This window comes from Toxotes jaculatrix, chromosome 19 (genome assembly GCF_017976425.1).
Source record: "Toxotes jaculatrix isolate fToxJac2 chromosome 19, fToxJac2.pri, whole genome shotgun sequence".
NCBI lineage: Eukaryota > Metazoa > Chordata > Actinopteri > Toxotidae > Toxotes > Toxotes jaculatrix.
This window is the reverse complement of record NC_054412.1, coordinates 11898982-11925806: the sequence shown is the minus strand read 5'-3', so window position 1 is coordinate 11925806 and position 26825 is coordinate 11898982. Positions and strand designations below refer to the sequence as shown.

The 26825-nt window shown below is 40.6% G+C and overlaps 1 protein-coding gene across 2 annotated transcripts; it reads left to right on the top strand.

Annotated features, from left to right (window-relative positions):
* Positions 1-438: 438 nt before the first annotated feature.
* On the top strand, positions 439-26482 carry snx17 (sorting nexin 17). Of its 2 annotated transcripts, none has more exons than XM_041063814.1 (16): positions 439-980; positions 1075-1194; positions 5647-5721; positions 8542-8659; positions 10339-10403; positions 12463-12573; positions 14065-14155; positions 16685-16772; positions 19722-19791; positions 20459-20551; positions 20840-21043; positions 23594-23722; positions 23803-23880; positions 24127-24201; positions 24319-24360; positions 24486-26482. In XM_041063814.1, the coding sequence occupies exons 1-16, from the start codon at positions 891-893 to the stop codon at positions 24603-24605; spliced, it is 1569 nt and encodes a 522-aa protein (XP_040919748.1). In that variant the 5' UTR covers positions 439-890; the 3' UTR covers positions 24606-26482. The 2 variants fall into 2 exon arrangements, with proteins under 2 accessions (XP_040919748.1, XP_040919749.1); XM_041063815.1 differs by having other exon boundaries at positions 445-716.
* The last annotated feature ends 343 nt before the right edge of the window (positions 26483-26825 follow it).

The following is a 26825-nucleotide window of genomic DNA, read 5'->3' as shown; positions in this document are numbered from 1 at the left end:
ATATTCAGGCGTGTTTTAATATTTTAAAATATATTTTGTATAATAAATCACATCAGTCAAAGGAGAATACAACATATCAATAAAACTTTAATTTCTAAAATCGGTGAAAAAAAAAATCTAGACGCATTTTTTTTTTTGACTAATGAATTTTGATTGCGTTTCACTGTCACTTTGGGTTGCGCCAAATGAAGTGGGGACTTCAAGTTAGGCTATTTTATGCAGTGTATTCCGTGTCAAAACAGTATTGGTAGCATATTTATATAACTATATTATGCTTTTGTATCTCCAACTGTTAAACAAGTGACAGAAATTATGCCAGTGTTCTCTTATTTTTCTTCACCCGTAAAGACCGGAGCTCCCCCGGCTGAAGATGAGATGGTTTAACCCAGTAGGATCGTTGCAACGCTCGTTGATGGGCCACTAGATACACTGAACACAGGATGGCTTGTCGCTGATGGTACATCTGCGTTTTCTCTCACCTTTTATCCATCCATGTACGCCCTCGCCGAGCACATTTTTCTTCAGTAAACGTAGGGGAAAGGGGGGAAAAAAAACAAGCAAAACCAAAACAAGTGCAACTGTCCCCTCTCATATTTCGAAAGGTTTTTACCAACGGCTCTGCGACGGTGTGGGGTTTGCAGGAACCAACTGCACCTTTTATCCCGAAACTTCATCTTGGTTACGCAAATGAACTGAACTGCCCGTTTATTCTGACAGTGAGTGGTTTTAAATTACCGTGAATTACTTAAAAAAGTGCGTGAAAAAAATATTTTTACGCCAGCACTGAAGGTGTAATTACTTAACACTTGCAACATGGCTGCTGCGGGGACGGCAGTGAGAAAAGTTTAACACTGACGTGGGAGAAGTTTTATGCGAATGCTAGTTGGTACATGAGTTGTTGTCCAGATAATAAAGTCGTCAGCAGTCTCCCCCGGCCTGGCACCGTTTTCCCCGGACTTAGAAACCAGTGGATGAACCGTGTGAGAGCCACCTCCTCCTCTGTAGTCACCGCCGACAGTCACTGCAGTGGACTTTGTGTTGAGGGAAACTGTGGTGTCTTCTTCTCCATCGTAGGCTGTGGTGGCGTTTGAGGACTTGTCGTCTCGCAGCAGCAGCCTGTGTTTCGAGCTAAAAATGCATTTTTCCATACCCGAAACGGAGGTTCGTTCGGGAGAAAATGGATCAACATATGTGGTAAGCATGATAATTTTGTGGGGGATTTTTTTTGTTTGTTTTGTTTAACCCGCTTTCACTTAGCCTGTGTTGTTTAAAGCTGACTACAGGTCGGGCTGATGTCAATGCAGCACGAGTTTATGTGTTGTACTGTTATAAATGATCTGATGGCACGAACAGTGATATGTCAGCACAGGACAAACAACTGCCATAATACAATAAAAATCAGCTGTACCCTCACATAGACCACACACTGCTGATTTATATCACAGGTGCAATTAATGTGTTGAGGAGTTGAGTCAAAGTGTTTTTGACCTCATGTGCACTGTCCTCGGACAAGCCAGGGACTCTATAAACGGTATATATTTCTGTGACACCACTGAGGAGCATCAACAGGGAAAAAAAGCCCTGGCCTTCATTGTGATTCATCATGTTATCTGACATTGAACTTTGTCTAACATGGCAGATGTGGTAAGATGGACATAAAAATGTTGCGGCGTCGTGCTGTGTCTCAAACTTGGCTCTACTGACATGTCATTTACTGTCAGAGTCATCAGAGGAAACTTGAGTGTGGCCCGGTCTCTTGATGCCTCACCTTCAACACAACAGAGTCCCTTTTGTTTTTAAGGATTTGAGTCAGCATTTCAGATTTACCGTTATGATATTGCAATCCTCCATGTTATTTAGAGAAAAAATACAGCCAGCATTGCTGAACAGTTCACTCGGGTCCCTTTCTCATTGTCTTTTAAATGTTGGTTCATACTCGGTATCTGAAACACTTTTGAATTGCAGTTGTGTTTGAACGGTGCTACGCCTTGCATTGCCTGGACACATTGGCAGACCTTCACTGTAGCGTTGAGAGGGTATAATTCATGGGGGTTGGTCAAGGACAACCACAGTGAAGCATCATAGACAAAAACCATTTTAAGCTTTTGTGGATGTTTCACACTGATTTCGCAAACCATCAGCTCCAGTCACAGACACAGTCAGGATACGTTGTGCTAATGTGTGGCAGAGGCAGCATTGTTCCAAAGAATTACTGTCATCTCTAAAATCCCTTTTCCTTAATGATTCAGACAACAGTATTGGTGTGAATGTACGTCTTCTAACATGCCTATAAACAAGCCCTGTCCATGAATAAAAGTCATTATGTTGCTAGGGAACAGCTTGGATTCAAGTTTAATTCTTGTCACTGATGAATGTGATACGAACTAAAACAACAGTCATAGAATAATTGGTGTAACATTTTTGGAGCAGATGCTTTATAGATGAATGCTGTTACTCTGATATTCCCTGACTCTTTCATATAACATTTGCAACATCAGCCAGTGTGATATTATATCACACTGGCTGTTCTCACTGTCACACACTTGCAAATTACTATTTCACATCTTGACTCCATGTAAGATGTGAAAAAAATCGTAGAGTAAGCTTGTTAATATTTGAATATGTGTTCAATGTCACTGCTAAACAAACATGTTCAAAATTAGCTTTGGATATAAACTTAGATACTTTAGCCAGAGAAGTATCTTATGTGCAGGAATTTAGGAATATAAATTAGTGTTATTATCACTTTGTTCAGCAAACTCCAATTGTAGCTTCTGAAAATCAGTATGTTTCTAAAAAAGAGCGTTTCAGGTGCCACCTCTGCCTCGTTCCTACCTGGCCGAGCAGATTTTTAGCCTGTACTGCAGTGGGAACTTTAAAGCGATGGCTTTTCACCTCTCAGCTGGCAGTCCTGTGACTGTCATTGTGACCTTCCTGTAACCAGCTCACAGGAAGGGACTTTGCTTCATTATAATGCTGAGAGATGTGGTGTGTACCTTGGAACCAGTAGGCCACAGAATCTGCAGAGTTTGCACAGGGCTTTTTAGAATAACAAGGACTGCATTTTTTCAAATGTGGAGTTATTCATGTGCAAGCACAGACGATTGTGTAGAGCGCTCACGCTTCCTGTTGTCTTGTAGACTCAGCGTATCCTCCCCTGTGTTTCACTTGGTGTTTTAGTATGTTTTTTTTTTATGGACTTTTGTTCTACTGTAAGTGATGGTGACTGATTTGCTTTGGGTGAGGAACAAGTTAGGACTTTGAACAAGTTAATCTGTTTCTGGGTTTTGTTTTTATTTTTTTTTTACCAACCGTGGATGTTGTGCACAACAGCATGTGTTTATCGACCTGCATCTTGGAGTGAGAAATATGTGTAAACGTAGAGACATGGATGATTTTCAAAACGTGTTCAAATAAGCACCCATCTTAGGATTCCTCAAAACCGAAACTGATTCCATCCTACACATGCGTCATATTATGTGCAAAGAAGGTGGGTGCAGGCCTGTTGGATGTAGGCAGTGATGAAAAGAGTAACGCATGCACATTGATTTCAAACTGCAACTTTTTAAAATTTGAATAGACAATGTTTCGGTCGCAGTCGGATCTTTGTCACGTCAAAAAACATATAGGCAACGTTTTGATCCCAATTGGATCTTCAAAAATATTTAAATAACGTTTCAATTGCAGTTGGATATTTAGGTCACAAACATTTAGACAATGTTTTGATGTTGGTTGTATCTTCTTTGATTCCAAAACATTTAGATTACATTTTAATCCATGTTGGTTCTTCATTAAGTTGAAATGTTTTTGACCCAGCGAAAATCCGATTGGGATCAAAATGTACAGCAGAGCAAGAGTTCATTGTGGTTGTGTTCAGAGAAAGTCATGCACCCTGTTGAACTGTCCCTGAGTTGAACTCAGTTCACAAAAAAATTAGGGTTTTTGGGTTTTGGTTTTTATTTTGCATTACCAAGACATTCTACATACTCATCCCTCCTTCCTGCCTGGATACTGCCGACATGCTCATATTTCAGTTCATTCATTGGCCTTCCTCTAAATTTTATTTAGCCTTTCACTTTCCCTCTGCAAGTTTTGATTTATACTTTAGCTCTTTTTCTATCGATTGCTCTTGTAGGTCAGCGGTGGCATGTTCAGCAGTGTGGTCAGGAGCCTTCAAGACTCCTTTTGTTTTGACAGATGACCCAACATGTTGACCATAAATATTCATTGAGCCAGAAGGGGAAGGAGATTAAAGCACTGACAGTTTGTGCCTTGACACCCAAACGGGAAGTCTCCTCGACAAGCATACAGATCTCACTTCCTGTCATCCCTGGCCAGAGCTGCACACAGTCTGTTGGAAGCAGATATTTCTTTGCAAATGAAGGAACAAGTACTACTATCAATATCAAAATAACCCAGTCATAAAATCCAATCTTAGGAACTTGTGACAAACAAGACCAAGGAATGGTAATCTTCATATGTCGTATAATGATTTTGTTTTTTAGGAATTGATTGCAGCCACAGATGTTTTCAATCACAACATTAGCCAAACTTTTAGCAGCTTTTGAACATGAATTCTCTTCAGTAGATTCTGTGCTGGAAAAGTTTCTGTGTCAAGCCATTTTCTCTAAGAAAAAAAAAAATTGAAGGCAGTTTTATTATTTAGAGTGGCAGGATTGACTGGTGGTTAAACAGAGTTGTGGTACCTTGTGAAAAACACTGTATACTTTTACAGTTCAAGGGTGCTGTTTTGTGAGTGAGTCTGTATTTGAGTAAACTTAAAAGTTTTTCTCCTCCTCAGGGCATAACTAAAGTATCACTTTGTTATTCATGGCGTTTACTGTCGTTCCCAACATTTAATGAGGCATCTGACGTGAAAAATAGACTACTTACTTTCTGCGATTGGCTCTAAACATGACTGCAAGCAGATATTTGGACTGCTGATTCCAAATGGTGGTTTTGTGGAGGAGTATCCAGTGATAGCGCCTGTCAAAACAAACTAGGGGTGTCTGAGAGAGAGAATTAAAGATTCCCCATGTGATTTTTTGCTTTCCTTACTTTCTGTGTTTGGTAGCTTCTGCGTAATGCAAGAGGCAGCTGTTTTGATTGGAAAATGTGAAGCAGGTTCTGTTTTCCCGTTCGGAAGTCGGTATGTTTGATTGAATCCAATTTACACTTCATTTGTTTGGTTTTCCTAGTGAAAACAAACATTGAGAAAAAACACTTGGTGGTGAGGTAAGATGACATGGATGGGGACAGAGGCTGTTTTGAGGTGTGGGAAATCAGCATTGAAACTTAGGAACAGGATGTTAATAACCGTGGCTTCTTTTAGCGGTTGTGGTTTTACCTCTGCACTGCATTTGAAGAACTGTCAAATTTGGACTGATGCATTGAAAAGAATTTCATTTTATGGGAGTTGTAGTTGAAGAAAGGATATTATTGTTATATTTCGATCCATATGCACTTTTAACAGCTTCCTATATATCCCTTATTCTTTTATTTTGACATAATCATGTCTTTGATTCCAGCTTTGATTCATGTCTTTTGATAAGCTTTTTCTTTTAGATGGATCGCTACAAGTGTTTGAAGTTCAGTCTCTCTGCAATATGTCAGGCCTTTACACAGTGTCCTAATTTGTCCCCACAGGCCTACAACATCCATGTCAATGGTGTCCTGCACTGTCGAGTACGCTACAGTCAACTCCTTGGCCTCCATGAACAGGTAAGGCATAAGCCACCCCGATATACCCACTGCTGTCAACCAGCTTTAGACCAGAAGTGACCGGTGCTGCATGTGTGGCGCTGTTTAAATGCCATCACATCCACCTAACGTGACCTTTCACTCGTCTTTGTGTCGTACGGTCGATAAGCCAGCCTCCCGTCACTTTGAATCACAGTCATGATGGTTTGAAGTCCTGTGCTGTTGTCCCTCTCAGAGTTCAAACTGTTGCATGTAAATGGGCAGCATTGTGGAGGAGGTTGGAGGGGGTATGTGACATGGAAGGAATGTTCTTGGCCTTTCTTTCACTTCACCTGCTGGGAAAAGAAACTTAATCTGAAAGAGAAATGTTGTTGGAAAGCGTTGAGTTTCCTGGTCTTAGGCATTTTTCGGTCTCTGCCTCAGTGAAACTTCACACAGAGCCACAGCTATTTGTTAGAGCTGTTATTAAGCAATTAGTGCTTTCAGCATCAGCTTGTTTTTTTTTTGTATTGGACTGGTTGAAAATAAATACAGCCACAAAAGTGCTTGATATATATTTTTAGTAACAAATGTCTCATGTTGAAGAGGCACGGGTATTGTTTGTTAAAGGTGGATGTAGTTGTTTGATATCTGATTGACTTCCTCTTTGTGCTATAAAATGTGCTCCATGGCATTAAACCCTTTATAGGAGTGCTCAGTCTCCTGTTTTCACACATTAATAAGTAAGCGAGCAAGGGCCAAACTTCGCTATCTCCATCCTCAAGTCTGTGTTATCTAGTCTGACAGTTGCGGTTGCCTGGCAACAGGGTGTGGGGAGGACACACTCGAATCTTTAAGCATGAACCCCAAAGGGCTTCCTGTGGCGTACACATGACCCCAAAACAGTCTGGTGATTGCAAGGCTCAGACTCCACTCAGTTATTGCTGAGAAAATGTGAATGTTAATTGCTTCTCTTGTTTACTCTTCTGTAAAGATTTGGAACAAGCTGCATGAGCTCAGCTTTATTTCAGATTTGGGGGACTCTGATGAATCTGTAACCCGTGCTCAGTGTCTGCCCAGGGAGCTGATTTGTATGTGTAGCCAGTGCTGCCTCTGGCATACTGAAAATACAAAAGGGCAGTATGTTGAGGTGAAAATCACCTCTCTTCCTCTGGTACCCTCTGTAGCCTGCATTCATCAGACCATATGTGCAGGATCTGAGTGTTCCATAATGAGAAAAAAATGTGTTTGTGAGTTGCTAATGATGAGTGCGATGCAAAGCTTTTGCCTGCAGCAAGATGCAGGTTAAAATGAAACCACATTCTGATGCGTGATTCTGGATTTGTGAGGTCTGAGTTTAAGACCTCCACAGTTCAAAGCTACCAGCTTTTAGATGATACAAAATGGGAAGAAATGAGTCAAGAAGCTGGAAGACAAAGTAAACTTGGAATGACTAGACATTCAGGGTTCCAGATGTGTCTCTCTGTGTGCGTGTGTGCGTGTGCGTTATGCACGGAAACTCCACCAGCTAGTCGTTGAAGCAGGGCTTAAAATAAACCTGTGATTCATCTTAAACAGTATGAATGTACCTCTTAGAAAAAATGAATCTGCAACTCTTTACTTCTGAAGACTGCCACTCTGTGCTCAGCTTAATAGGTTTAATCATATAAGCCCACATTCAGTGGGGGGAAATAAGTATTCAATACGTCAGTTAAAGAAATGGTAACATCAAGGTTCATAAATAAAGTTATGTTTAATAAAGAGGAATGACACAGGGAAAAATTATTGAACACATTAGCTGAAATTTATTTAATACTTGGTGGAGACAGCTTCAAGACAGAAACTAATCGCTCATAGGGCTCAGGTGGGATTTTGCTCAGCTCTTCCAAATGGACTTTAATGTCTTTGAATCTCAAAGATTTTAGAGCGCCCTCTGCTGAATCTTGATCTTCAGTTCCTTCCACAAATGTTTCTCTGGAACCAGTTGAGAGTCTTCTTTGGATTGTTGTCCTCCTGGAAGGTCCAACAGCGTCTCATCCTCATCATCCTGTTGGATGACAACACATTCATCTCAATAATTTCCTGGTACATGGCTCCATTCATCTTTCCTTTAATAATACAGAGTCTGCCTGTTCCACGAGAAGAGAAACAGCCTCATATCATGATACTTCCATGTCCACACTTCACTGTTGGTATGGTATTTTTAGGGAGCTATTTCTCCTCCAAATATGGCTTGTGGTGTTGTTGTCAAAAGGATTTTTGTCTCGTCTGAACAGACTGCATACTCCCAGAAATTCACAGAATCGTGATAGAACTGTGATAGTTGAATCCTCTGCCTCCAGGTCTTTCTGGAGCTCTTTCTCAGTGATCCTTGGTTCTTGGGCTTCTCTTTTGACCGATCTTTTGACTTCTCTGGTCTGGTCAGTTCTCAGGAGCTGTGCATGGCCGGCTGATGGTGGAATTATGTTTCTTCCACTTGCTGATAATGGCCCCACTGGTGCTCATGGGAACATTTAGGACTTTGTAACCAGTGCTGTTGTTATGTAGCACAGCAGTCTTGTTGTGCAGGCCTTGGGAGAGCTCTTTGCCTCTTCAACATGAGACGTTTCTTGTGTGACAGCTGGGTAACAAATGATTTGTATACTTGCATTCAGAAGCTGGTAACCTTTTTTTTCTAACCTGTCAACTTGCACAAACAAATCTTCTCTCACAGATGTTCTAAATATAATATTTTAGCCAGCCATTAATTTAACCACCTGACTCTTCTCAAATATTCAATTTCAGATTTAGAAAAATACAGGTTGTGTAGCTTTCAAAACTAAAGCTCTGTTTAGATTCACAACTTGTGTTTTGCACCAACAGATAAAAAAAGAATATGGCAGCAACGTGGTGCCTGCCTTCCCCCCAAAGAAGATCTTCACACTGACTCCCGCTGAGGTCGAACAGAGACGGGAACAGCTGGAGAAATACATGCAGGCTGGTAAGTTACTCAGACTGAAAGGACTTTTTACTCGTGGCTTGTATTGCATTTCGCTTCAATTCTGTCTGAATTTAAATTCCAGCTACAATGTGGTTGTTTTTGTCTGTGTCTAAATTGGATACTGTTCTTTGAATTGCAGTTCACATTTCACATATCCGTGACAATTTATTTCCCCTTGAAAGGATGGGGGGGGATTTTTTTTTTTTTTTTTTTTTTTTTGTGGCGTGCGAGGAGAAAAATGGAGCCAAATAAGACTTTGCTTTAGAAACAGCATAACTTTGGTGCACAAACACAATTTCCTTGAAATGTTTGCTTCTCCACAGCAATCACAAGAATGACTTGGCTTTGTGTCTGCGGGGAGTCCAGCCATACACTGGTCTTGTCATGCCACATAAAAGCAGCAATGTTTTTTTTTTTTAACTAAAGAACTGATGAGCTGAGCACAGAGTCAGCTGGGAAAGCCTCGCTAGACAGAGTTATGCTGACACACCTGATGACAAAAAAATCCCTACTCAGGAATTCAGACTTGGTAGGGCTTTTTAAAAGTTATATGGGTTTTGATCCTCTACTGATGATTTACTTCCTCTGGGGACAAACTGAATGTCATAAAGAATAATTCATATTCTTTGTTGTGTTTACAGCAGCAGTGAAGCATTAGTTATTTTGTTTTTGTTTTTTAATAAATATCCCTCATGGCAGTTTTTAAAAGCTTCTTTTGCAAGTCTAATGTCATTTTCAAGAAGCCAACTGGAGTTTCATGTCCCAGCTGGGGAGGTTTTTCAGCGTATTGCCTAAATTTTGTAAACAGGTCGAGGGTGAGCTTTCTGCATACACACATGAATAAGTGGAACTGGCAGCGATGCAGAGGGTTTGTTTTAATCCTCTCAAGCACTGGCAGTTACAGCTGAACAAGGAAGCGTTGTTCGAGTGTGTATTTGCTCATAGTCTGGGAGCATACGCACACAGGGTGTTCTTGGCTACAAGTTCGTTTGGTTACATCATGGCTTTTTACATAGTTATGGAAAATGAACTGCCACAAACACAATCTGCTGTGACGCAGATGGCTCACAGAACTTTCACATTTTGTCAAAGGGTTAGACTAATTTGTAAAAGGACAATAGCATACAGGCTCACACACACACAGTCAAACTGTAGTCATACAGACCTATCATGCAGATAATGAAATGCACTGCTCTGAAAACTGAGAAACTGCATCAGTGGAGTGTAAATGAGACTTGTTCATCTCGTCTTTTATTTACCAAATCTGGGGACTGCGTTATGTTGAAACTGGTTTGTAATAATTTACAGTTAATTGAACCCATGCCAGATAACAAGTTAATGCGTTTTTTTTTTTTTTTTTTTTACTGACCTCCCTGCAGTTTTTTGCAAGCAAAACTTCCTCCACTAATGTCTTGAAAGGTCAAACCCATTACACAGGAAACAAAATCAAATTGCATGATAAGAGGAAAATTTTAAAGGACTGGGAAAAGGCACTGCCTTAGGAGGTTTATGTTTACATAACGTCCACTAAAAGACCCTTAACGAATTGCTGCGTTATCAATTCAAAACCAAACATCTCTTTTTGACTTCCGCTGCTCCTTCCACTGAACAGCGAGCTAATTTTGTAATCTGCTTCTTTGGTGTATCTAATTTCTCTCCTGATTATGTTTTCTTTACAGTACGTCAGGATCCTTTGCTTGGAGCCAGTGAGATGTTCAACAGCTTCTTAAGGAAAGCACAGCAGGTTTGTAGTTGTTTGTTTCCCCCCCCCCCCCCTCCTACCTGCATTAGGCTGTTTTCTGTTGGTCAATAGGGCCCGTGAGGAAGCAGGGCGTGCTCCTTTGCTCCTTGAGCCAAAAGGCTGATGCAGTCATTTCTGCCTGGCTAGTAATTATTTTTGGCGTTGTGGTGGAGTGAGGTAGCTGTATTGTTACTGCGTGTCGCAGTTTGTGGCAGCACATACCCATAATCTTACAGTGTGTCATCTCTACTTGTAAATCACTTGACTTGTCAGATCAAGTTTCTGTTTGCATATAGAAATCAGTGAAAAGATTGCGTCAAACATGAAGCTGAGGGGAGAGCAACCTTTTACAGCATAGGTGCCTCGTGTGTGGGTGCTGGATCCTTTTGAACCACTGTATCATTAAAAAAAAAAAGTCAGCTACCCAATGATTCATCCCCACGAGATTTGCCAAACAGCTCTTTCTGCAGTACTAAAAATGCAAGCAAATTCCTAACTGAAGCGGATGTAATAACACAAACACATGTTGTGTTGTTGCTGCCTGATCATAGGGAAAAAAAAAACAGATGGTGTGTCAATAACTTATTCAGACCTGGCAACAGGGTTGATTCATCATCATTCAAGCTGTGACCTGTGTTGCCAGGATGGCTGTAAATCCAATAACCTTCATGGACGGATTCATCCGTCTGCAGCCACGTCACACCCATTCTGCTTCTCCTTCTCTGTCTTCTTCTCTCATTAGACTCTGTCCCCCCCACAGCACATACAGTATGCACTGCAAGGACAGCAGGTGCAGAATAGGGGATGAGTTGCCACCTGGTGCTGTCATTTCATCTGCACCTTTAGTGGCAGGGATGTACATGGAGACCCCCCGCTGAGGAAACAGCCAGGATAAGAGATGATTTAGCAGAGGTGGTGAGAGACTGCCTGGGGACAGGAGAAACCGGGGTTATCCAGTTTAAGATCTCATATTTCTTATTATCAGTTCAGAAGCTACTGCTGAGAGTTTTGAAATATTCATAGGTTTTTGCAGTTCTGTTTTATTTTCCTTAGTTGTTATTCATGGATTTTGTGGGGTTTTTTTGTTCCATCGTCTGCCTTGTTCACTTAAGGCATGAACCGAGCAGTGCTAATGAAAATAGCTGCCTTCATTTCTGTGTGAGCTGACAGCAGTAAAATAAATGGATGAGACTTCTTAAACTGTAGTAAGTAGTATATTGCCAGAAAATTAACTTGCAACAATTAAGATAATTGATTAATTATTTTAAATCAAGAAAAAAATGTCATAATTCTCTGGTCTTACTCTTCTATGATAGTGAACTGAATATCTTTGGGTCTTGGATGGTTGGTCAGACAAGAGAAGGCATCACTTTGTACTCTGAGAATATAGTGTCACCTTTTTTGACACTATATAGAAGATGCATCAGGGACTACAAGTGAGACAAGATAGTCAATGTAAAAGTTGTAATTGCAGATGGCTAAACGTTAATATGGCTTCTACTTTTGTTAAGGAATTTACAGTTAATTAACATTTCACATTGAGAGTTTCCATTCCTTACTCAAGATTGTTTTAGTGCTTATGATTTTGTTTTGCCTTTAATCAGTCCTCGTTGTCTGCCCTATCAGACTTCTTTTTTTTTTCTGTTGCATTTAAAACAATCCTCATCAAGTAGCCAAGTGTTTGTTTTTGTGTCTCCTCCATCTGACTCAAATCTTATCAGACTTTTCTTGTGTGGCAAAAATAAAATCGACCTTCCCAGGTGAATTAACTTGATGCAACAGGTTCCAATCTTGACCCCTCACTGGATTAAGGTGCAGAAAGAATTACATTTGATTTGATTTTATGAGTATGATGGGGTTAAAAACACTTGTATAACTCTGAAATGGGTAGCTTGTATGTTTTGTTTTTATCTCTGCTGGAAGTTCAGCTTCCCTCTGACAAGCCCATATTTTTCTTCCCATGAGACTCGGTGAGATTTTGTTGTTGACTCGAGGAATGAAAACACGTAGCTTACCCATGAAACTAAAGGAAAGCCTGTTATGTTTTGTGTCCTTCCCACAGGAGACGCAGCAGATTCCCACAGAAGATGTTGCTCTAGACATCTGCCTCTCCAACGGTCAGAAGGTTACAGTCAACATTCTGACCTCAGATCAGACGGAGGACGTCCTTGATGTAAGTGCCGTTAAAGAGAGAGCATAAACACACCGTCTCCAACCCACAGCTTGTAAAGATTTGTAATTTAATGTGTAAAAACAAACAAAGAAAAGTGTGATTAAGGTGCTACTGAATGTACTGTCTACCAGGGGAAGCACAAGTACATATAGTAAATGATCCTGTTTAATATAATAAGGTTTACAGCTGGAAAATGTAAGATGTAGTTCTAATTCATTCTGCGAGAGGACTTGATAAGGTTAATGTTATCCGAGGTCTTGAAAGGTTTTTACTGTGTTATCATCCTCGTGTCTGTTTAACTGGAGGCATTCGATCTCTGCTGTTCATAACAGTGCTGACGGGACACCTGGGATTTCCTTCAGGCGAGCAATAATGCTGCAGACTCCTCGGTGGGCTCAGTAGACAGTACATAACGTAGATCAAATTAAGTCACATTCATTTCTATAGTCTTCACCAGAGCAGTGCCTGAAGGACTTCATGAAGTTCGGGCTCCTTCGATCTATCTAATAAAAAGACACAATAGAATGATAATGTACAAACAAAACAAAGTCAGATGGAAGGAGACAAAACAAAGCAAGACACTTAATGTCATGCTCACAAGGCCATGGACAAGGAAAGTTGACGCATCAAGGACAGGATTTGTAATTATAATGAGATAACAGAGCAAATATGCACAACAGTCAGGCACCTTGGTGATATTTAACATGAGTTTTTTTATAGGTCAGGTAGTGGCCAAACCTTTTAAGTACTTCCACTTCACCTCAGCCTTTCACTGACCATAAAAACACACACAACCCACAACAGCACGCACTTTAAAAGAGCTCATCACAGTCAACATGCTGACGTTTCATCATGATGTCCTTGGCTATAAATCAAGATTGTTAGAACACTTAGTGTCTAAAGTGCTTTGATCAAAGTTTAACCACAGAAAACCCCTGTTGGCCACAGCAGATCTCAGAGTGGAAAATATCTCAATTACAACAGAGTTTCACGCTGTGGGTGTTGGTGTGGGTGTGTGGGTGTGTGTGTGTGTGTGTGTGTGTGTGTGTGTGTGTGTGTGTGTGTGTTTTTGGTGTGCTCTGAGAAATTCAACAACTCTTCTCTCATTTATAACAATTGTGTCACAGGAGTTTAAGACCAAGTTAAAGGAAAAGTGGTACTAAGAAAGCTAATACTTGATAAATGAAATTGTACTCACGCAGGTTAAAACAAAGCACATTAATTTTCTTAAACCTAAAGGAGTCAATATAAATCTGTATAATGCAAATCTGTCACTTTACAGTTGGTTGTGTTGTAGAAATGGTAAATCTCTTTGATTGTGGTTATATCCATCAACTCCATATTCTAATTTTCAGTCTCTGCTTTCTCCTTTTTTCAATCATTTTCATCTTCAGTTCTCATAAAATCAGATGAAGGACAAAATTAATTGAATTTGACCATGACAATGAACTCTGGCTCTCTCTCTCTCTCTCCTTTCTCACCTTCCTGCAGGCTGTTGCAACAACGCTTGAACTTGCCGACGACCTCATTGGTTATTTCAGTCTCTTCCTCATTCGAGAGGGCGCGGACGGAGGTTTAACATGTGAGTGTCAACACCAAAACCTTTAAAAGAAACAAAGGAGTACAAAGAATGAAAAACAATTTGGCCTCGTGTATGTGAGACGTTTCCCTATCTTTGCTAATATTAGATAGTGTGCTCCATATAACGCCTTAAATGAATTGTCATTCAATAGAAATAGCAACGAGAAAGAAAAAAACCTTTTAGTTGAAAAATGCTGTATTAGCTAAACCATCAGATAACGGATGTTCATTATTAAAGCAAACTAAATGCTCAGCACCCTCTGCTCTTTTATCAAATAATGTAAATATAAAGTGCTTTATCAGGTCATTCTCAGAGGACACACACGTCACACAGAACTTAGAGGACAAATTATTTTTACAAACAGGGAAACAGAGGAAGATAGGATTAGGGATTAAAGGCTACAACTTTTAAGCTTCACTTTAGAACAACTTTCTGGTAAACCAAAGGGAATTATATACTGTAATGTTATGCTCTTGATTTTAGTTTTCTTTTACTCTAAATCTTCCACAATGAAGCGTAAAGAACTGCTCTGGCAACAGTCCAGCAGCTCAGCTCTGTCTCCCTGTTTGGAGATGCACTGTAGTTTAATTAAAGAAGAAGAGCTGCATTGCTCCATGGGAGCTGAATCTTGTTCCCACTGTATTTCTGGCTAGAATGCATTATTCATTTATTAGGTGCTTGGAAGCTGAGTGGGAGCCAGGCTCTGTGTGTTTGTTGGCTGGCTCCCGCAAAACAGTTGTGCAGTGTTTAGAGTGGCTTGAGCTTGTACACCAGGCCGTGTGCAGTGTTTTCAAGTTGAGAACATATCTGTTGTGCTGTGTGTCTAATATCTGGCACTCGTGCTGACAAAATGCATCACATTCTGCTCAGTGAAGTAATTTTTCCTTTGTAAAGAAGAGATTTAAAAAATTAGTCTGCAATTTAAACTAAAACTCCATGCAGAAGGATGATGCACTGTTAATTAAAAAAAAATAAAAATATACCATTTTGGACAGGTTTAACATGATTGACATGCTGCAACTTTGTTTTTCCCACCTACTTTATGTATGTTGGATATGTTTGTGCATTAATTTAATTTAATTTAATTTGGCCACTGTGCTACCATAACAGTTTACTGTCATCTGGTGGGATTTTAACTTCCTCATGCAGGACCTCCTCGAAACTGAGATGGCGAATCTCAATCCCCACAAAAGTGGATCTTGCATGTCAGTTAGCATTATTCTTTAGCCCTGTAAATGTACGGTATGTGCTAAGGATATATACCTGTGTGAGACTGAAGGTGCTTGTTTGTGACAATGATTGTTGATTATTGCCTTAACATTATTTTCTTCAACGTGTGGGGTAAACATGATAACTCAGCGATATTTGTTTGTACTCACTTGTTTGTTTATAAGTAACTGTGGGAATCATTGTAGAATATTTGCACCCGCATGTGTTGTCACAAGGATTACCACGGTAGCACATGCGAACAGCTTTCCACATCAAGATGTTTCAGTTTTCCAGTCCATTTTTCCGTTCCATCACAGCCCTGTGGGGTCAAATCCCCCCCTCAGTCCCACCTGCCAAACGCCCCCCCAGCTCCTCACGCCAAATCCATTCCAGGTTTAAAATGGTGCCAGGTGAACTTGGAGGAATCTGTAAATATTACAGGCATGTTGTATATTCTTGGCACAGTTTAAATCTGAAAATCTGAGTGGTATGAAAGAGAAGGGCCGTGTGCTACATATGACTCGACTACTAGAATAAATCCGACGCAGAAGGCTGCGGATCAAACAAAACTTGGTGGTGGGAGTATTGACATAACAGGATAGCTAGAAGAATTCAATTCCTTACTGACGGGCAGCAAGTTTCCCAGAAGTCTGTCTGTAAATCAATATATGCTGTAAAATATGCAAAGACATGTCAAGAGGACTCAGTACGTGGTTTGAGATAACAGTGCTGCTCTTCTTTTTGTGTGCAGTTTCCCCACTGACAATTTAGTTTGCAGAGGAATGTTTCAAAACATTTTAGGCATTCAGTTCATATGTGTGTTTTTTTATTATTCCTGCAGAGATTTCCTACATCAAAGTAGCCAGTAGTATTTCTGCTTCTTGTACATGGCCTCTCTGCCCATAAAGAGTACACAAACATACTTTTTCAAACCTAGTGGCAAAATAAAATGCTCTTCAGACATTAGGATTTGTTGTGTTGTGCACATTTACTGATTCCTGACAACCCAGGAGCAGCAGCAGCAACAAGCACCTGAGATCGTCCTCACTCTCCTGAGGGAACATGCTGCAATGAAACAGCTGCAGATTATGGAGAAACGCTCAGACACACACACACACACACACACGGAGCCCATTATCTGTTTCCACATTTGAATACTCACACACATACACATACAAAAAGTTTTACCCTGCTGGGACCTGTCCAGATGGAGTCTTCCCATCCCCGATTGTTTGTTGTTGGCATCATTATCCAAATGTCCTTGGGACTTTAGCTACACTTGTTACTTACTCTCTGTGTTTTCTTGTGTCTCCCTCTCAGTTGTGCGGAAGCTGCAGGAGTTTGAGCTGCCTTACGTATCCATCACCAGCTTGCGGACCTCTGAATTTCACATACTCCTACGGAAAAGGTACTCACCACCTGCTCACATTATGACTTTTGGAAGTGCACGATGAAATTCAAAGTGCTCTCATCCACATCTACTGTAATCGTAGCTCTGATTTATTGTCCAGGGTATTCATGTGTTGTTTATCTAATCCATTAATGCGCACAGATTTCCATTTTTGCTAAGCAGTATGTGCACACTACATCTGCTGTACTTGGTGTAAGTTAAATCAGTAAGGCACTCCGTTTTCTGGGTGTTACTCATTTCATTCCTTATCTACAGTGAAGCACTTGTTCTTAATGTGCCAGGAAAGCAGTTAGCCTAACTACAGGCTTCTTATCTGGCGTCACCATCGTCTACAAAGTGGCATTTAATTTGGAGAAGAGACTGGAGTCATTTGTTTTACCATTTGTTTTGACATTTTTTAACCGACAGGAGTTATCATGACCAGACAGGAGGCACATTTGACAGTCAGGGAGTAGACAGGGATACAGCTCTGATGCTGCTGCAGCATGGAGCTGGTTAGTAAAATGTATTTTTCAGTTTACATAATGAATTCCCCACCTTTTTAAATTTACTCACATAGCAATTTTCAATTAAAGTCTATAAAGTCACAATAGCTACAACAACCAGTGACATCTAACCAGAAGTTAAATTAACCAGGCAGCCAACAGCACAGCACCTTTAGATAAAAAAAGAATTGCAATTACATTTATTGTAATGAAAGTCATTATATTGGTATAAACTTTAGGTCATTTTGTCCAGCCCTGCTGCAGCGTGCATGCCACTGATCACTCCATTGATTTTACACAGCAAAGTCTGTTTACAGGTCTTGGGGAGTACTACATGCATATGTGAAAAAAGCTTTTTTTTTTTTGGCTCCTCAAAAATTCCCATAAAGACAAATCACCACGTTGCTAACACATTCTCATTAGAAAATAGAAAACATCACAAAGGTCATATTTTGTGACGATGGTTGTATTAGATTGTGTGCTCAGTGTTTCCCATAGGTTGAGAAATTTGCAGGTGGTTGACATTGGAGGCAGGGAGGGGGATGGGTTGTTCCACCGAAACGAGAGGGCTGTTAAAAAACTTAATCCCTTGTTTTTTAACAAATCAAACTACATGAAATACAAAACCTTTTTTTTTTAACTGTAGCTCATATGGTTTATTTTAACCATATTTCCTTTGGTTTTACAGAAAAATCCTCTAGTTATTTCTGTTTCTTTTATCTTTTCTGAAAGCAGTTTTAAGTCACAGATAAAAATGCCCAAGTGCAGCTTTGCTTGTTGTACGAGGGAAGGTGGTCACGGGCTGCCTGTGCAGGGAAATGAGCATCTTTCATCAAGAGTTTCATGCCCCACCAACAAAAAACAAAAGCAAGGCAAAAAAAAACCTACTTGGGTGGGAGCAAACCTATTTTGGTGGACCAGCCAAACAATTTCTGTGAATGGAAATTACTAATACCACTTCCTCCTGCAGTTTAAAGTTAGTGACTGCTCCTCTCTTCAACATAAAATCTTTCTGCTTCCTCATGTCTCTTCTTTCGTCACCCTGCCCCCTGCTGACTGAGGTACACAGGATGTTTACTTTCTTTCCGCCTCAAGGAAAGTCTTAGTCCTCCTGACCTAGTTTCACTGTGGAGCGTAGAGCAGTGAGGGAAGAATGAATGTAGAACTAACAAGTGGAGTAGGAGGAAAAACAGACCCCCAGTGTCTGAGGTCCAGGGGAGGTTCAGGCTAAAAGTGCATGCTAAAAATGGAGGAAATGCTCTCTGTCCAGCAAAAACACTAAATCTACATCATGTCAACCGTTTTGGTGACAGGGTTCTCCGAAGCATTGGTGAAATGAAAGAAGGAATATGAATAGTATTGGAGGTTTTTGTAGGTCAGCAGCAGTATGCACTTAAATATTTATGCAAAACTGGGGCTAATTGACATTTTCAATTTCATTATGCATCAAGACAATTCACAACACAGCCTGTATGTCTCAGCAGGGGCTTGCAGTCCACTTTTAATTGCTACTAAAGCTGCAAAAAAGCTCTCACAGAGATACACATCTTGCTTCCACGAGTTCTATTCTCCTTTTCCTTTCCTTCCCTCCTCCTTTCACTCTCACCCCGTTGTCTTTTTCCTTTTTAACCTGCTTTGAATTTCTGATGTGGCGAGGCAGCGTGCTTCACGTCTGCTTCAACAACTTCTCCATCCACCAACACCCCCGTGTCCTGCAATTACAACATGTTAAATTTCACGCCTGCACTAAGGTGTTGGGGGGTGGGGGGGGGGCATGAATGCAGTGAGAATTTAGCTAAAGCTCAAAAGAGGATAAAAAATTCAGTGCTGTGCTAACTCAGAGGTTAATAATCCTGACCTCATCGTTTTCAAGTAAGAGAGATCGGTTTGCCAGATGTGATCTTTCCTCACTTTTCTTTACACTTTTTGTTTTTTTTTTTGCAAATTAGTGGCACTTTCATGTAAACCCAGATCTGATCCCTCTCCTTAAACTGTTAGACAGGAATTCATGCTTTTTCTTTCTTTCTTTTCTTTTTTTTTTAACATCACATTCTGCTCCTGAGTCTGTCCTCCGGCACCCACACATCAGCAACACTTACAATCCACATCACCATCAGCAGACCACCTGTCCTTCACTGCTACTCACACTGTTCTCTCAGTGATACTGAACCTTTTCATTCTATCTGGAAAATACATTGTCACAAAGCTGAAAACAGGCCGGGTTATAAAACATTTGTTTGTTTTATCTGAGATAAATTGTTTGCTTGCTACGCAGACAGCTATAGGAGAGGATATACCGTGTGGAAAAAAAGCCAAATATGACTGTATTTTTCTGGAGTGTGTTTCAGGCTTTCTGAGTCTCTTCAAGCTGTTCAAACAAACAAAAAAAAAATTGGCACTGTCAATAGTAATTGTGCAGCTTTATTAATTCTAATTTGGTTGTTGCCTTTTCGTTCTGCAGCTATTGGGACATGGCATACGATAGTGATGTGATGGACAGCAGAGTTGGCCTGAATTTGCTATACGCCCAGGTAAGAGATTTCATTACTTAGGTAGAGTAATGAGAGTTCACCACTGTAGCAGTGGTCGTAAAAAATGCATTTTCTTTTTTTTTTTTTTTTTTTTTTTTAAATTAAATTGTCCTTGAGGTGTGGAACCAAGCACATCTGTTGTGTTTTTATGGAGCTTGCACAGAACCAGCTTCACATCACGAAAACTAAATCGTGTAGCAACTGCTACATCCCTGGGCTGCCAAATGCCTTTGTTGGTCCCCCGGGCCCCTCCGTTATCTGATAGTGGTGTCAGCTTGTTTTGACTTTGCAGCACCTTGGGATCCTGTACCTCTTTGTGGCCCTGTGTGATCCTATTAATAGCGGATTTCCTTTGCTGCGACAGCTGTGATCTGTTGTATTAAGCATTTTTGGAGCAGCTAGTTTGATTAAAATCTGGAACTGCTGACTGGTGCATCTGCGTAGCAGAGAGGACGTTTAAAAAAGGGAATGAAAGAAAAATAAATAGCTTTTGCAAGCATGCGCATCTGTGCACGTTTCTGTGTAATTATTTGCTGAGCGGCGCTGTTTACATGAAGGGCTCAGGGTGTGATTTCTCCCACATGTACCAAAGGAAACACGAAAACCTGCTTTGTTTTGTTCATCTGTGCAGAAAGATGAACTTCAGTTCTTGTTTTTGCTTCACCAGACAGTGTCTGACATTGAGCGAGGCTGGATACTCGTCAACAAAGACCAGCACAGGCAGCTCAAATCACTGCAGGAGAAAGGCTCCAAGAAAGAGGTAAGCAAGGGCATCTTCCAGATTATTCTGCCTCCACAGCATCTAACTTGAATCCAACCCATACTCAGAAATGTCTTTGTCTAAGGATAGATCTGTAGACCGCAGAGAATACAGCCTCTAGTGCATTCTGTTATGCAATTAGCCTAGTTTTTCCCATGATATGAATTTTTAATCACATCAATCCAGTGGAGAATTCAGACTTTCTTCCCCAGGGATTAGACAGAGACAGATAATTTTTTTTAAGCACAGTTAGTGGTCTGAAATTGTTTTGTTATGCTTTCTTTCCAGTTCATCCATCTAGCTCAGACGCTCAAGTATTACGGCTATATCAAGTTTGACCCATGTATTACCGACTTCCCTGAGAAGGGCTGCCAAGTCATCGTCAGCGCCGGCAACAACGAGCTCAACTTCCACGTCAAGCTGCCCAACGAACAGATGAAGGAGGGAAGCTTCAAGGTCACGCGCATGAGGTGTTGGCGAGTCACGTCTTCTGTAAGTGGAATTGCGTGTGCGATAGCACGAGGGTGAGCAAATTCACCTTCAGGCATGTCTGTATCTCTGAAGCACTGGAGCTGGAATCCCTCCACATTATTAGGAGACTGTGACTTGGCAGAGCAGAGATGCAGCAGATTTGGCTGGAGCCCCGTCTCAAACCAACAAGAGCTCCCGCACTTCCAAAGTCGCTTGTTTACAAACCTCCTCTCACCACTGCACCGCAAACACAACGTCTTTAGTCTTGCCAAGCATTCGTTTTTACTCCTCCTGCTCGCTAAAAGTGCTGACCGCCACACCATCTATCTTCATCAGTCCAATTACCCAAACACGTAGCCCACGCAAGGATAGTGCTTTATCGATCCAGCAGCATCATTTATTTGAACTGATAATTGTCCTTTGGAAAGGAGGGGAATTTGATGGCAGTCTAAGAAAGCACCTTCACAGCCTATTCTAAACACATCCATACAGCTCCGCTAACAACATAAGAAATTAAGAGTTTTTTGAAAATAAAAATTTGGAGACCTTCAGGGAAAGGAAAGAGCAGAGGTGCTGTTTCATAGACCAGAGGACTTATGTTAAACACGTGTTTAATAGGAGCTGCTGTTTAGACTGTCACCTAGTAACTGAGATGCTGTCAGGATTCATCAGACTCATCTCAGCAGATGACAGTGATGGATTGATCAGGGCCTACGCATGTTAGGTGCAGTTCTCAGTGATTAATGAATGCGGCGTGTTGCACTGTCAGCGGAACTAAAGAACAGAAAACATTTCCTTATTTGTTATTTTCCAGGAAATGTTCAAGACCGTTGAATTCAGCTGAACCTTTGTGTAAAAGGAAAACAAAACAAAACAAAACGAACAACTCACCACACAGGAGGGCGGAAACACGACTCCTGCCAAGCAAAACAGGAGAATGGGGAATGATAACAATGTAGAATAAATGAACCTTAAAGGGACATTTCACCAATTTGAGACTTGAAGATCAGTTTACTCAGTATACCACTCAGCCTGTGGTTATAATGTCACCTCTGGCTCCAGAGGAAATTTTCATTTCAGCTTGAAACTTAACATTTTTGTCACAAAGTCTGAGTTACTAACTGGTCTAAGGAAGTTTCAGATCCAGCTGCATTGTGGGGAATGTAGTTGTCAGTGGTTTTGGACACATACTGAAGTCTAAAAGGATTTCACAGCTACTGCTGCACCAATTTTGACCGTTCCTTTTTGTTTCTCCCCAGCTCTATGGAAGTGCAATGATACTAAACCAATGGCGGAAGGAAACTCTGATAACAGCTGTATTTTTGTTCATTCTTAGCTGGCAAGAAATCCAGAACAAATCCCCTGTCTAAAGGCTAAAATAAAACATCTCCATAATTGTCAGCCAGAATTGCCTCGGAAGAAAAAATTTTTAGCATCAGTTCAAACCAGCGTGCACCACACAGTTGAAAACGCAATTCTGTCTGCTTTCACCCAGTCAGTCGTCTCGAAGAGACAGTTCCTCTGAAAGCTGGAACAATCTACTTTCACTTCTGTGAATGGCTCAGAAAAGCATTACATGCAGCTCTGCCCTTATTATTTCAGCCACCATTTGAAAGACCAGCGTTTACAGACGCAAGACCTCAATTAAATAGAGACGGGGTAAACAGCTCACTTTTGTATTGCAGCAGGGTTCGAGCAGCAGTTATTATGTGTATCACAGAAGCTTTTATGATTCTCCAGAAGTTCATTTGCACAGAGATGTCTGGACACATTGGGAACACATCTCAAATTAAGATGCACGTCGGCTCTTCTGATTACAGACTGAGCCCCCTCGCTGTCCAGTGGGGTGATTAATTCCTCAGCTCATTCTCAGAGGTCAAAGTCATTTTAATGAGCCCTTTCCTTCCCAGCGAACTATTCAAAACATCTCATTTGGTGCAGCACTGCACCCCCCCCCCCCCCCCCCCCCGGTAGCCCAATCTCGAATTCACAGCCGGAAGAACACATATAAACAGTTAGCTTGTGGGTCTGTGTGTATCAGACCTTTGTTTTTGTCTGTATTCCTTCCTTATGTTATCTTTGTGTGTGTGTGTGTGTGTGTGTGTGTGTGTGTGGCTTGCATGGGAGGTACAGCTAGTTTCTGGCCCAGAGGAAACTGTCTCAGTGAAGAGCTCAGGCTTCATAAATGAGGAATGAGGGCTCGTCTCCAGGGAGCTGTGTGTGTCGCTGAGCTCCACACATTTTTTTTTGAAGATATTTTTTGAATTTCTGTATTAGTACAGATTTCTTCCCTTCTTTGCATGTGTCTTGTAAAGATTTGGCCTGCTGTCATTTGTGATGCAACATCAAGAATGGCTGCTTAAGGAGAGGAGATGTAGGATAGGAAATGTGATTTAGCTGCTAACGTACGCGGAGTAAAATAAATAAAAACATAAAATATTCCACTTAAAGGGCTGAGGGAGGAAAAAGCCCACTATAGAACTGTATGTATGGAGGATGATAATAATAATGACTGATGATTTCTGCCAAACCCCAAATAAAAAAAAAACAACTTTTTGTCCAACACTGCAGCAAGTCCCAGTAGCCAACGGTACAACCAATCCCTGCAGCTCAGGCAAATGCGACGTCAAACTGGAGCTGGCCTTCGAGTATCTGATGAGCAAGGACCGCCTCCAGTGGGTCACCATCACCAGTCAACAGGTAAGAGGAGGCAACAAGCATTAAAGTAAACTGAGATTGTGTTTTTACTGTTTTTACTGACTTTCACTCTGTGGTTTCAGGCTATAATGATGAGTATCTGCCTTCAGTCCATGGTGGATGAATTAATGGTGAAGAAGTCAGGTGGAAGCATAAAAAAGGTTTGTGTTAAGAAAAAAAGTGTTTCATAAGGACAACATTAAAAACTCAATCCTCAATTTCTCCCATATTTTATGTAAGAAAATGTGGTTTACACAATTTCTGGACAGACATTTCCCATTACAAATACATTACAGAATCTTCCAGCATCTTTTTTATATAATTATATAATAATTAGGTTTGCTTTAAAATGTAAAGCAAACCTCACAATTAACTGTATCCTTGTACTGTTTTCTGTCACCTTCCAGATGCTGAGAAAACGACACAACGGCTCCATCCACCGAACAGACAGTCAGCAAGCTGTGAAATCTCCCCCTCTGCTGGTGAGAAACAGGACGACATGCCATGAGTGTGTTTTTGTTTTGGACTTGTAGATCTCAGGTGCAGGTTCATTTAATTCTGTTTTTTTTTTCCTCTTCTTTTTTTTTTTCTTGCTGCAGGACTCCCCTGACCCGAACCGTGAACAAATTGTCAAACTCTCAGTGAGTATTTGTCTCTTTGGATTGAATTTTGTTTGTGATGTATAGAGCTTCTTTAAAAAAAAATGCAGCTGGAACAGAATCTGTGTCAGTCCAGTGTTAATTATAGAATTGATTATTCCATTTAGACCAAGCTGAGCTCAGTGTCCCTCCGAGGGATCAGCGCTTCCAACTCAGCAAACGACATCAGTGGCAATGATTTCCACGGCAACTATGCTTTCGAGGGAATCGGGGACGACGACCTGTAACACCACCCGCCCCCGCCCCCACACCCCTCACCCTATTCTCCCTCCTCCCCTCTTCATTCCACTGTCAACAACTGGGATGACAAAGATTATGAGCTGAGCTGAGCCGAGCCGAGCGGACCACACACACTTGTCCGATTCTGCAAGATTGTAGCTTCTTCCTGGAGAAATCGCTGCCTTAAGCTCTCGTTTAATCTTTGACAGTGTCCTTTCTTTTAGACTCTTAAAAGCTTAAAAGTATCTGAGTTACAATCATCACATTCGTTTGAAACTTTGTCCCCATTTTGTTAAACTTGTGGCAACATACAGTACAATAGCATGTGACGCTACAGGTACTCAAATAGGGATGCTTTCCTGTATGTGACTGACAAATTCCTGCTTCAGTTTCATTCACATGGATTACTGTTTCATGGACAGTATGTGTGAAGTTCTGTAGTGCAGTTAAATCCTTGCGGTACAAAAGTAAATTAATATATTATAAACTACATGAAGAAAATCTGCTAGATCCTGGATTCTTCCCCCGATGGCTGCATGTTCCTTTCCAACTAGAGAGCCAAATGTATTAGTTAGACCTGGCACTAGTGACAATACAGCAGAACTGGACGTGGATAGTCCTGGAAATGACCCCGGGTCCAGCGAATGTGTTGAAATTGATCTCAAAACTGTTCAGAGCACCTACTTACTTGTACGGAAGATCAATATTTGGCTTGGCTATATACCAAAATGTCATGTTTTTATACTGTTAGTCATTCTCTGTGTGCCATGTTATTCATGTGCCAAGTCGGTGAATATCTTAACAAGATGCCAGTGGTGTTTTCAGCTTACGTTTGAGGCACAGTCACTCATACAGCCTTGTCTGATGCCTTAACTGTTACTTTTTTTTTTTTCCTGCCTTATGGGTTACCTTGTCATCCACCACGACATAGGGGCAAACTAAAAATAAATGTCAGTGTCAGCTGGTGTTACCTAGAATCTTGCAGAACTTGAGAGATGGTTGATTTGGCCGCGCTGCTTGCACTTGCTGAACCCGTCATTTTGCACAGTATTACAGGTGGAGATGAATGTTTGAGTGGAAGCTTGAGCATAACTTTAAACATTTTGTGGAGATTTTTTTTTTCCCCAAGGGGCTCTTTAAATCCATCTGTGATTTTATTATTTTTTTTAACCAATTTTTTAAGGTTTCTCATAAATGCCAAATTATAGTTTACTAAAGCATTTTGCACAAAATAAACATAAAAAATTATGACAATGTCACTTTTTATATTATGTACATGCAATTAAGTATTCTGAACATTTACTAATATCTTTATCATCATAGCTTATTGTAATCAAATAGATCAAATGTAATCTAAGCTGTATAGAACAAAAAGTTTAAATGGACTAACATTTATCATTGTTTACATAATGCTTAGGGGACTTTTTAGTTAAAATGGAAAGTGTTTACAAATTTTGCATCTGATTTTCTTTGTCGTGTTCTTTCTGGGTGAGCGATGGTGGAGCATTCTTAGGGCCTTCAGTTCATTGTGAATTGTACATACATTGTGCCAATCATCTCAGAGGATTTAGCTGAAAAACGGTGCTTCGATGAAGTGGCTAATTTGATCACAATTTGCTGCAAGTTGAGTGACGTTCGTGGAGGGCAGGCAACAAAATGAACATATCCCGCTGTTTTATAAGTCATGTCATTCGATTGTTTTTTGTTTTGTTTTTAATTACTGTTAGCTTCAGTTATTTTTAAAAAGCTGCGTCTCGGCATGTTTTGAAGCCTCTAAGTGTAAATCAGTGCCAACCTATCAACAGCTTTACTCTCACTGGTAGCCACAACTGTAAACAAAAATGTTCTCAATATAAAAAAATATATATACTGTCTTGTTCTTTCACTACTGTGTTTCTTCTTTGTCTTCAGATATATTTTTTAGTAGAGGGATGTTGACACCACCCGTCACCTTTATTTTCTCTATTCCTGTCAATACCAAGTACATGGAAGCTGCAAGGTCCTGGATGTTAATAAATGTGTAGGTGCCAAATTACACGTTAAGTGCATTAACGTCAGTGTCACTATGAAACTAAATGTCAAATTTCATGAAGATTGTATTGACTTGATTGATTCCTCTCTTTTCCATTTTTGATTTTAGTGGTAAGGTCAGTGACAACTGTCTGGTCTGTTTGTCATGATGCTAAAATAAACTCTGAGATTAGATGACCTTGTGGTTCTCAGTTGTC

What these genes read in the sequence shown, in the direction of transcription:
- snx17 (XM_041063814.1), top strand. Translation starts at nt 891, where the DNA reads ATGAGTTGTTGTCCAGATAATAAAGTCGTCAGCAGTCTCCCCCGGCCT. An exon ending in TCCTTGGCCTCCATGAACAG is followed by an intron (nt 5,722 to 8,541) that starts GTAAGGCATAAG and finishes TTGCACCAACAG; the next exon opens with ATAAAAAAAGAATATGGCAG. An exon ending in TGAATTTGCTATACGCCCAG is followed by an intron (nt 19,792 to 20,458) that starts GTAAGAGATTTC and finishes TTGCTTCACCAG; the next exon opens with ACAGTGTCTGACATTGAGCG.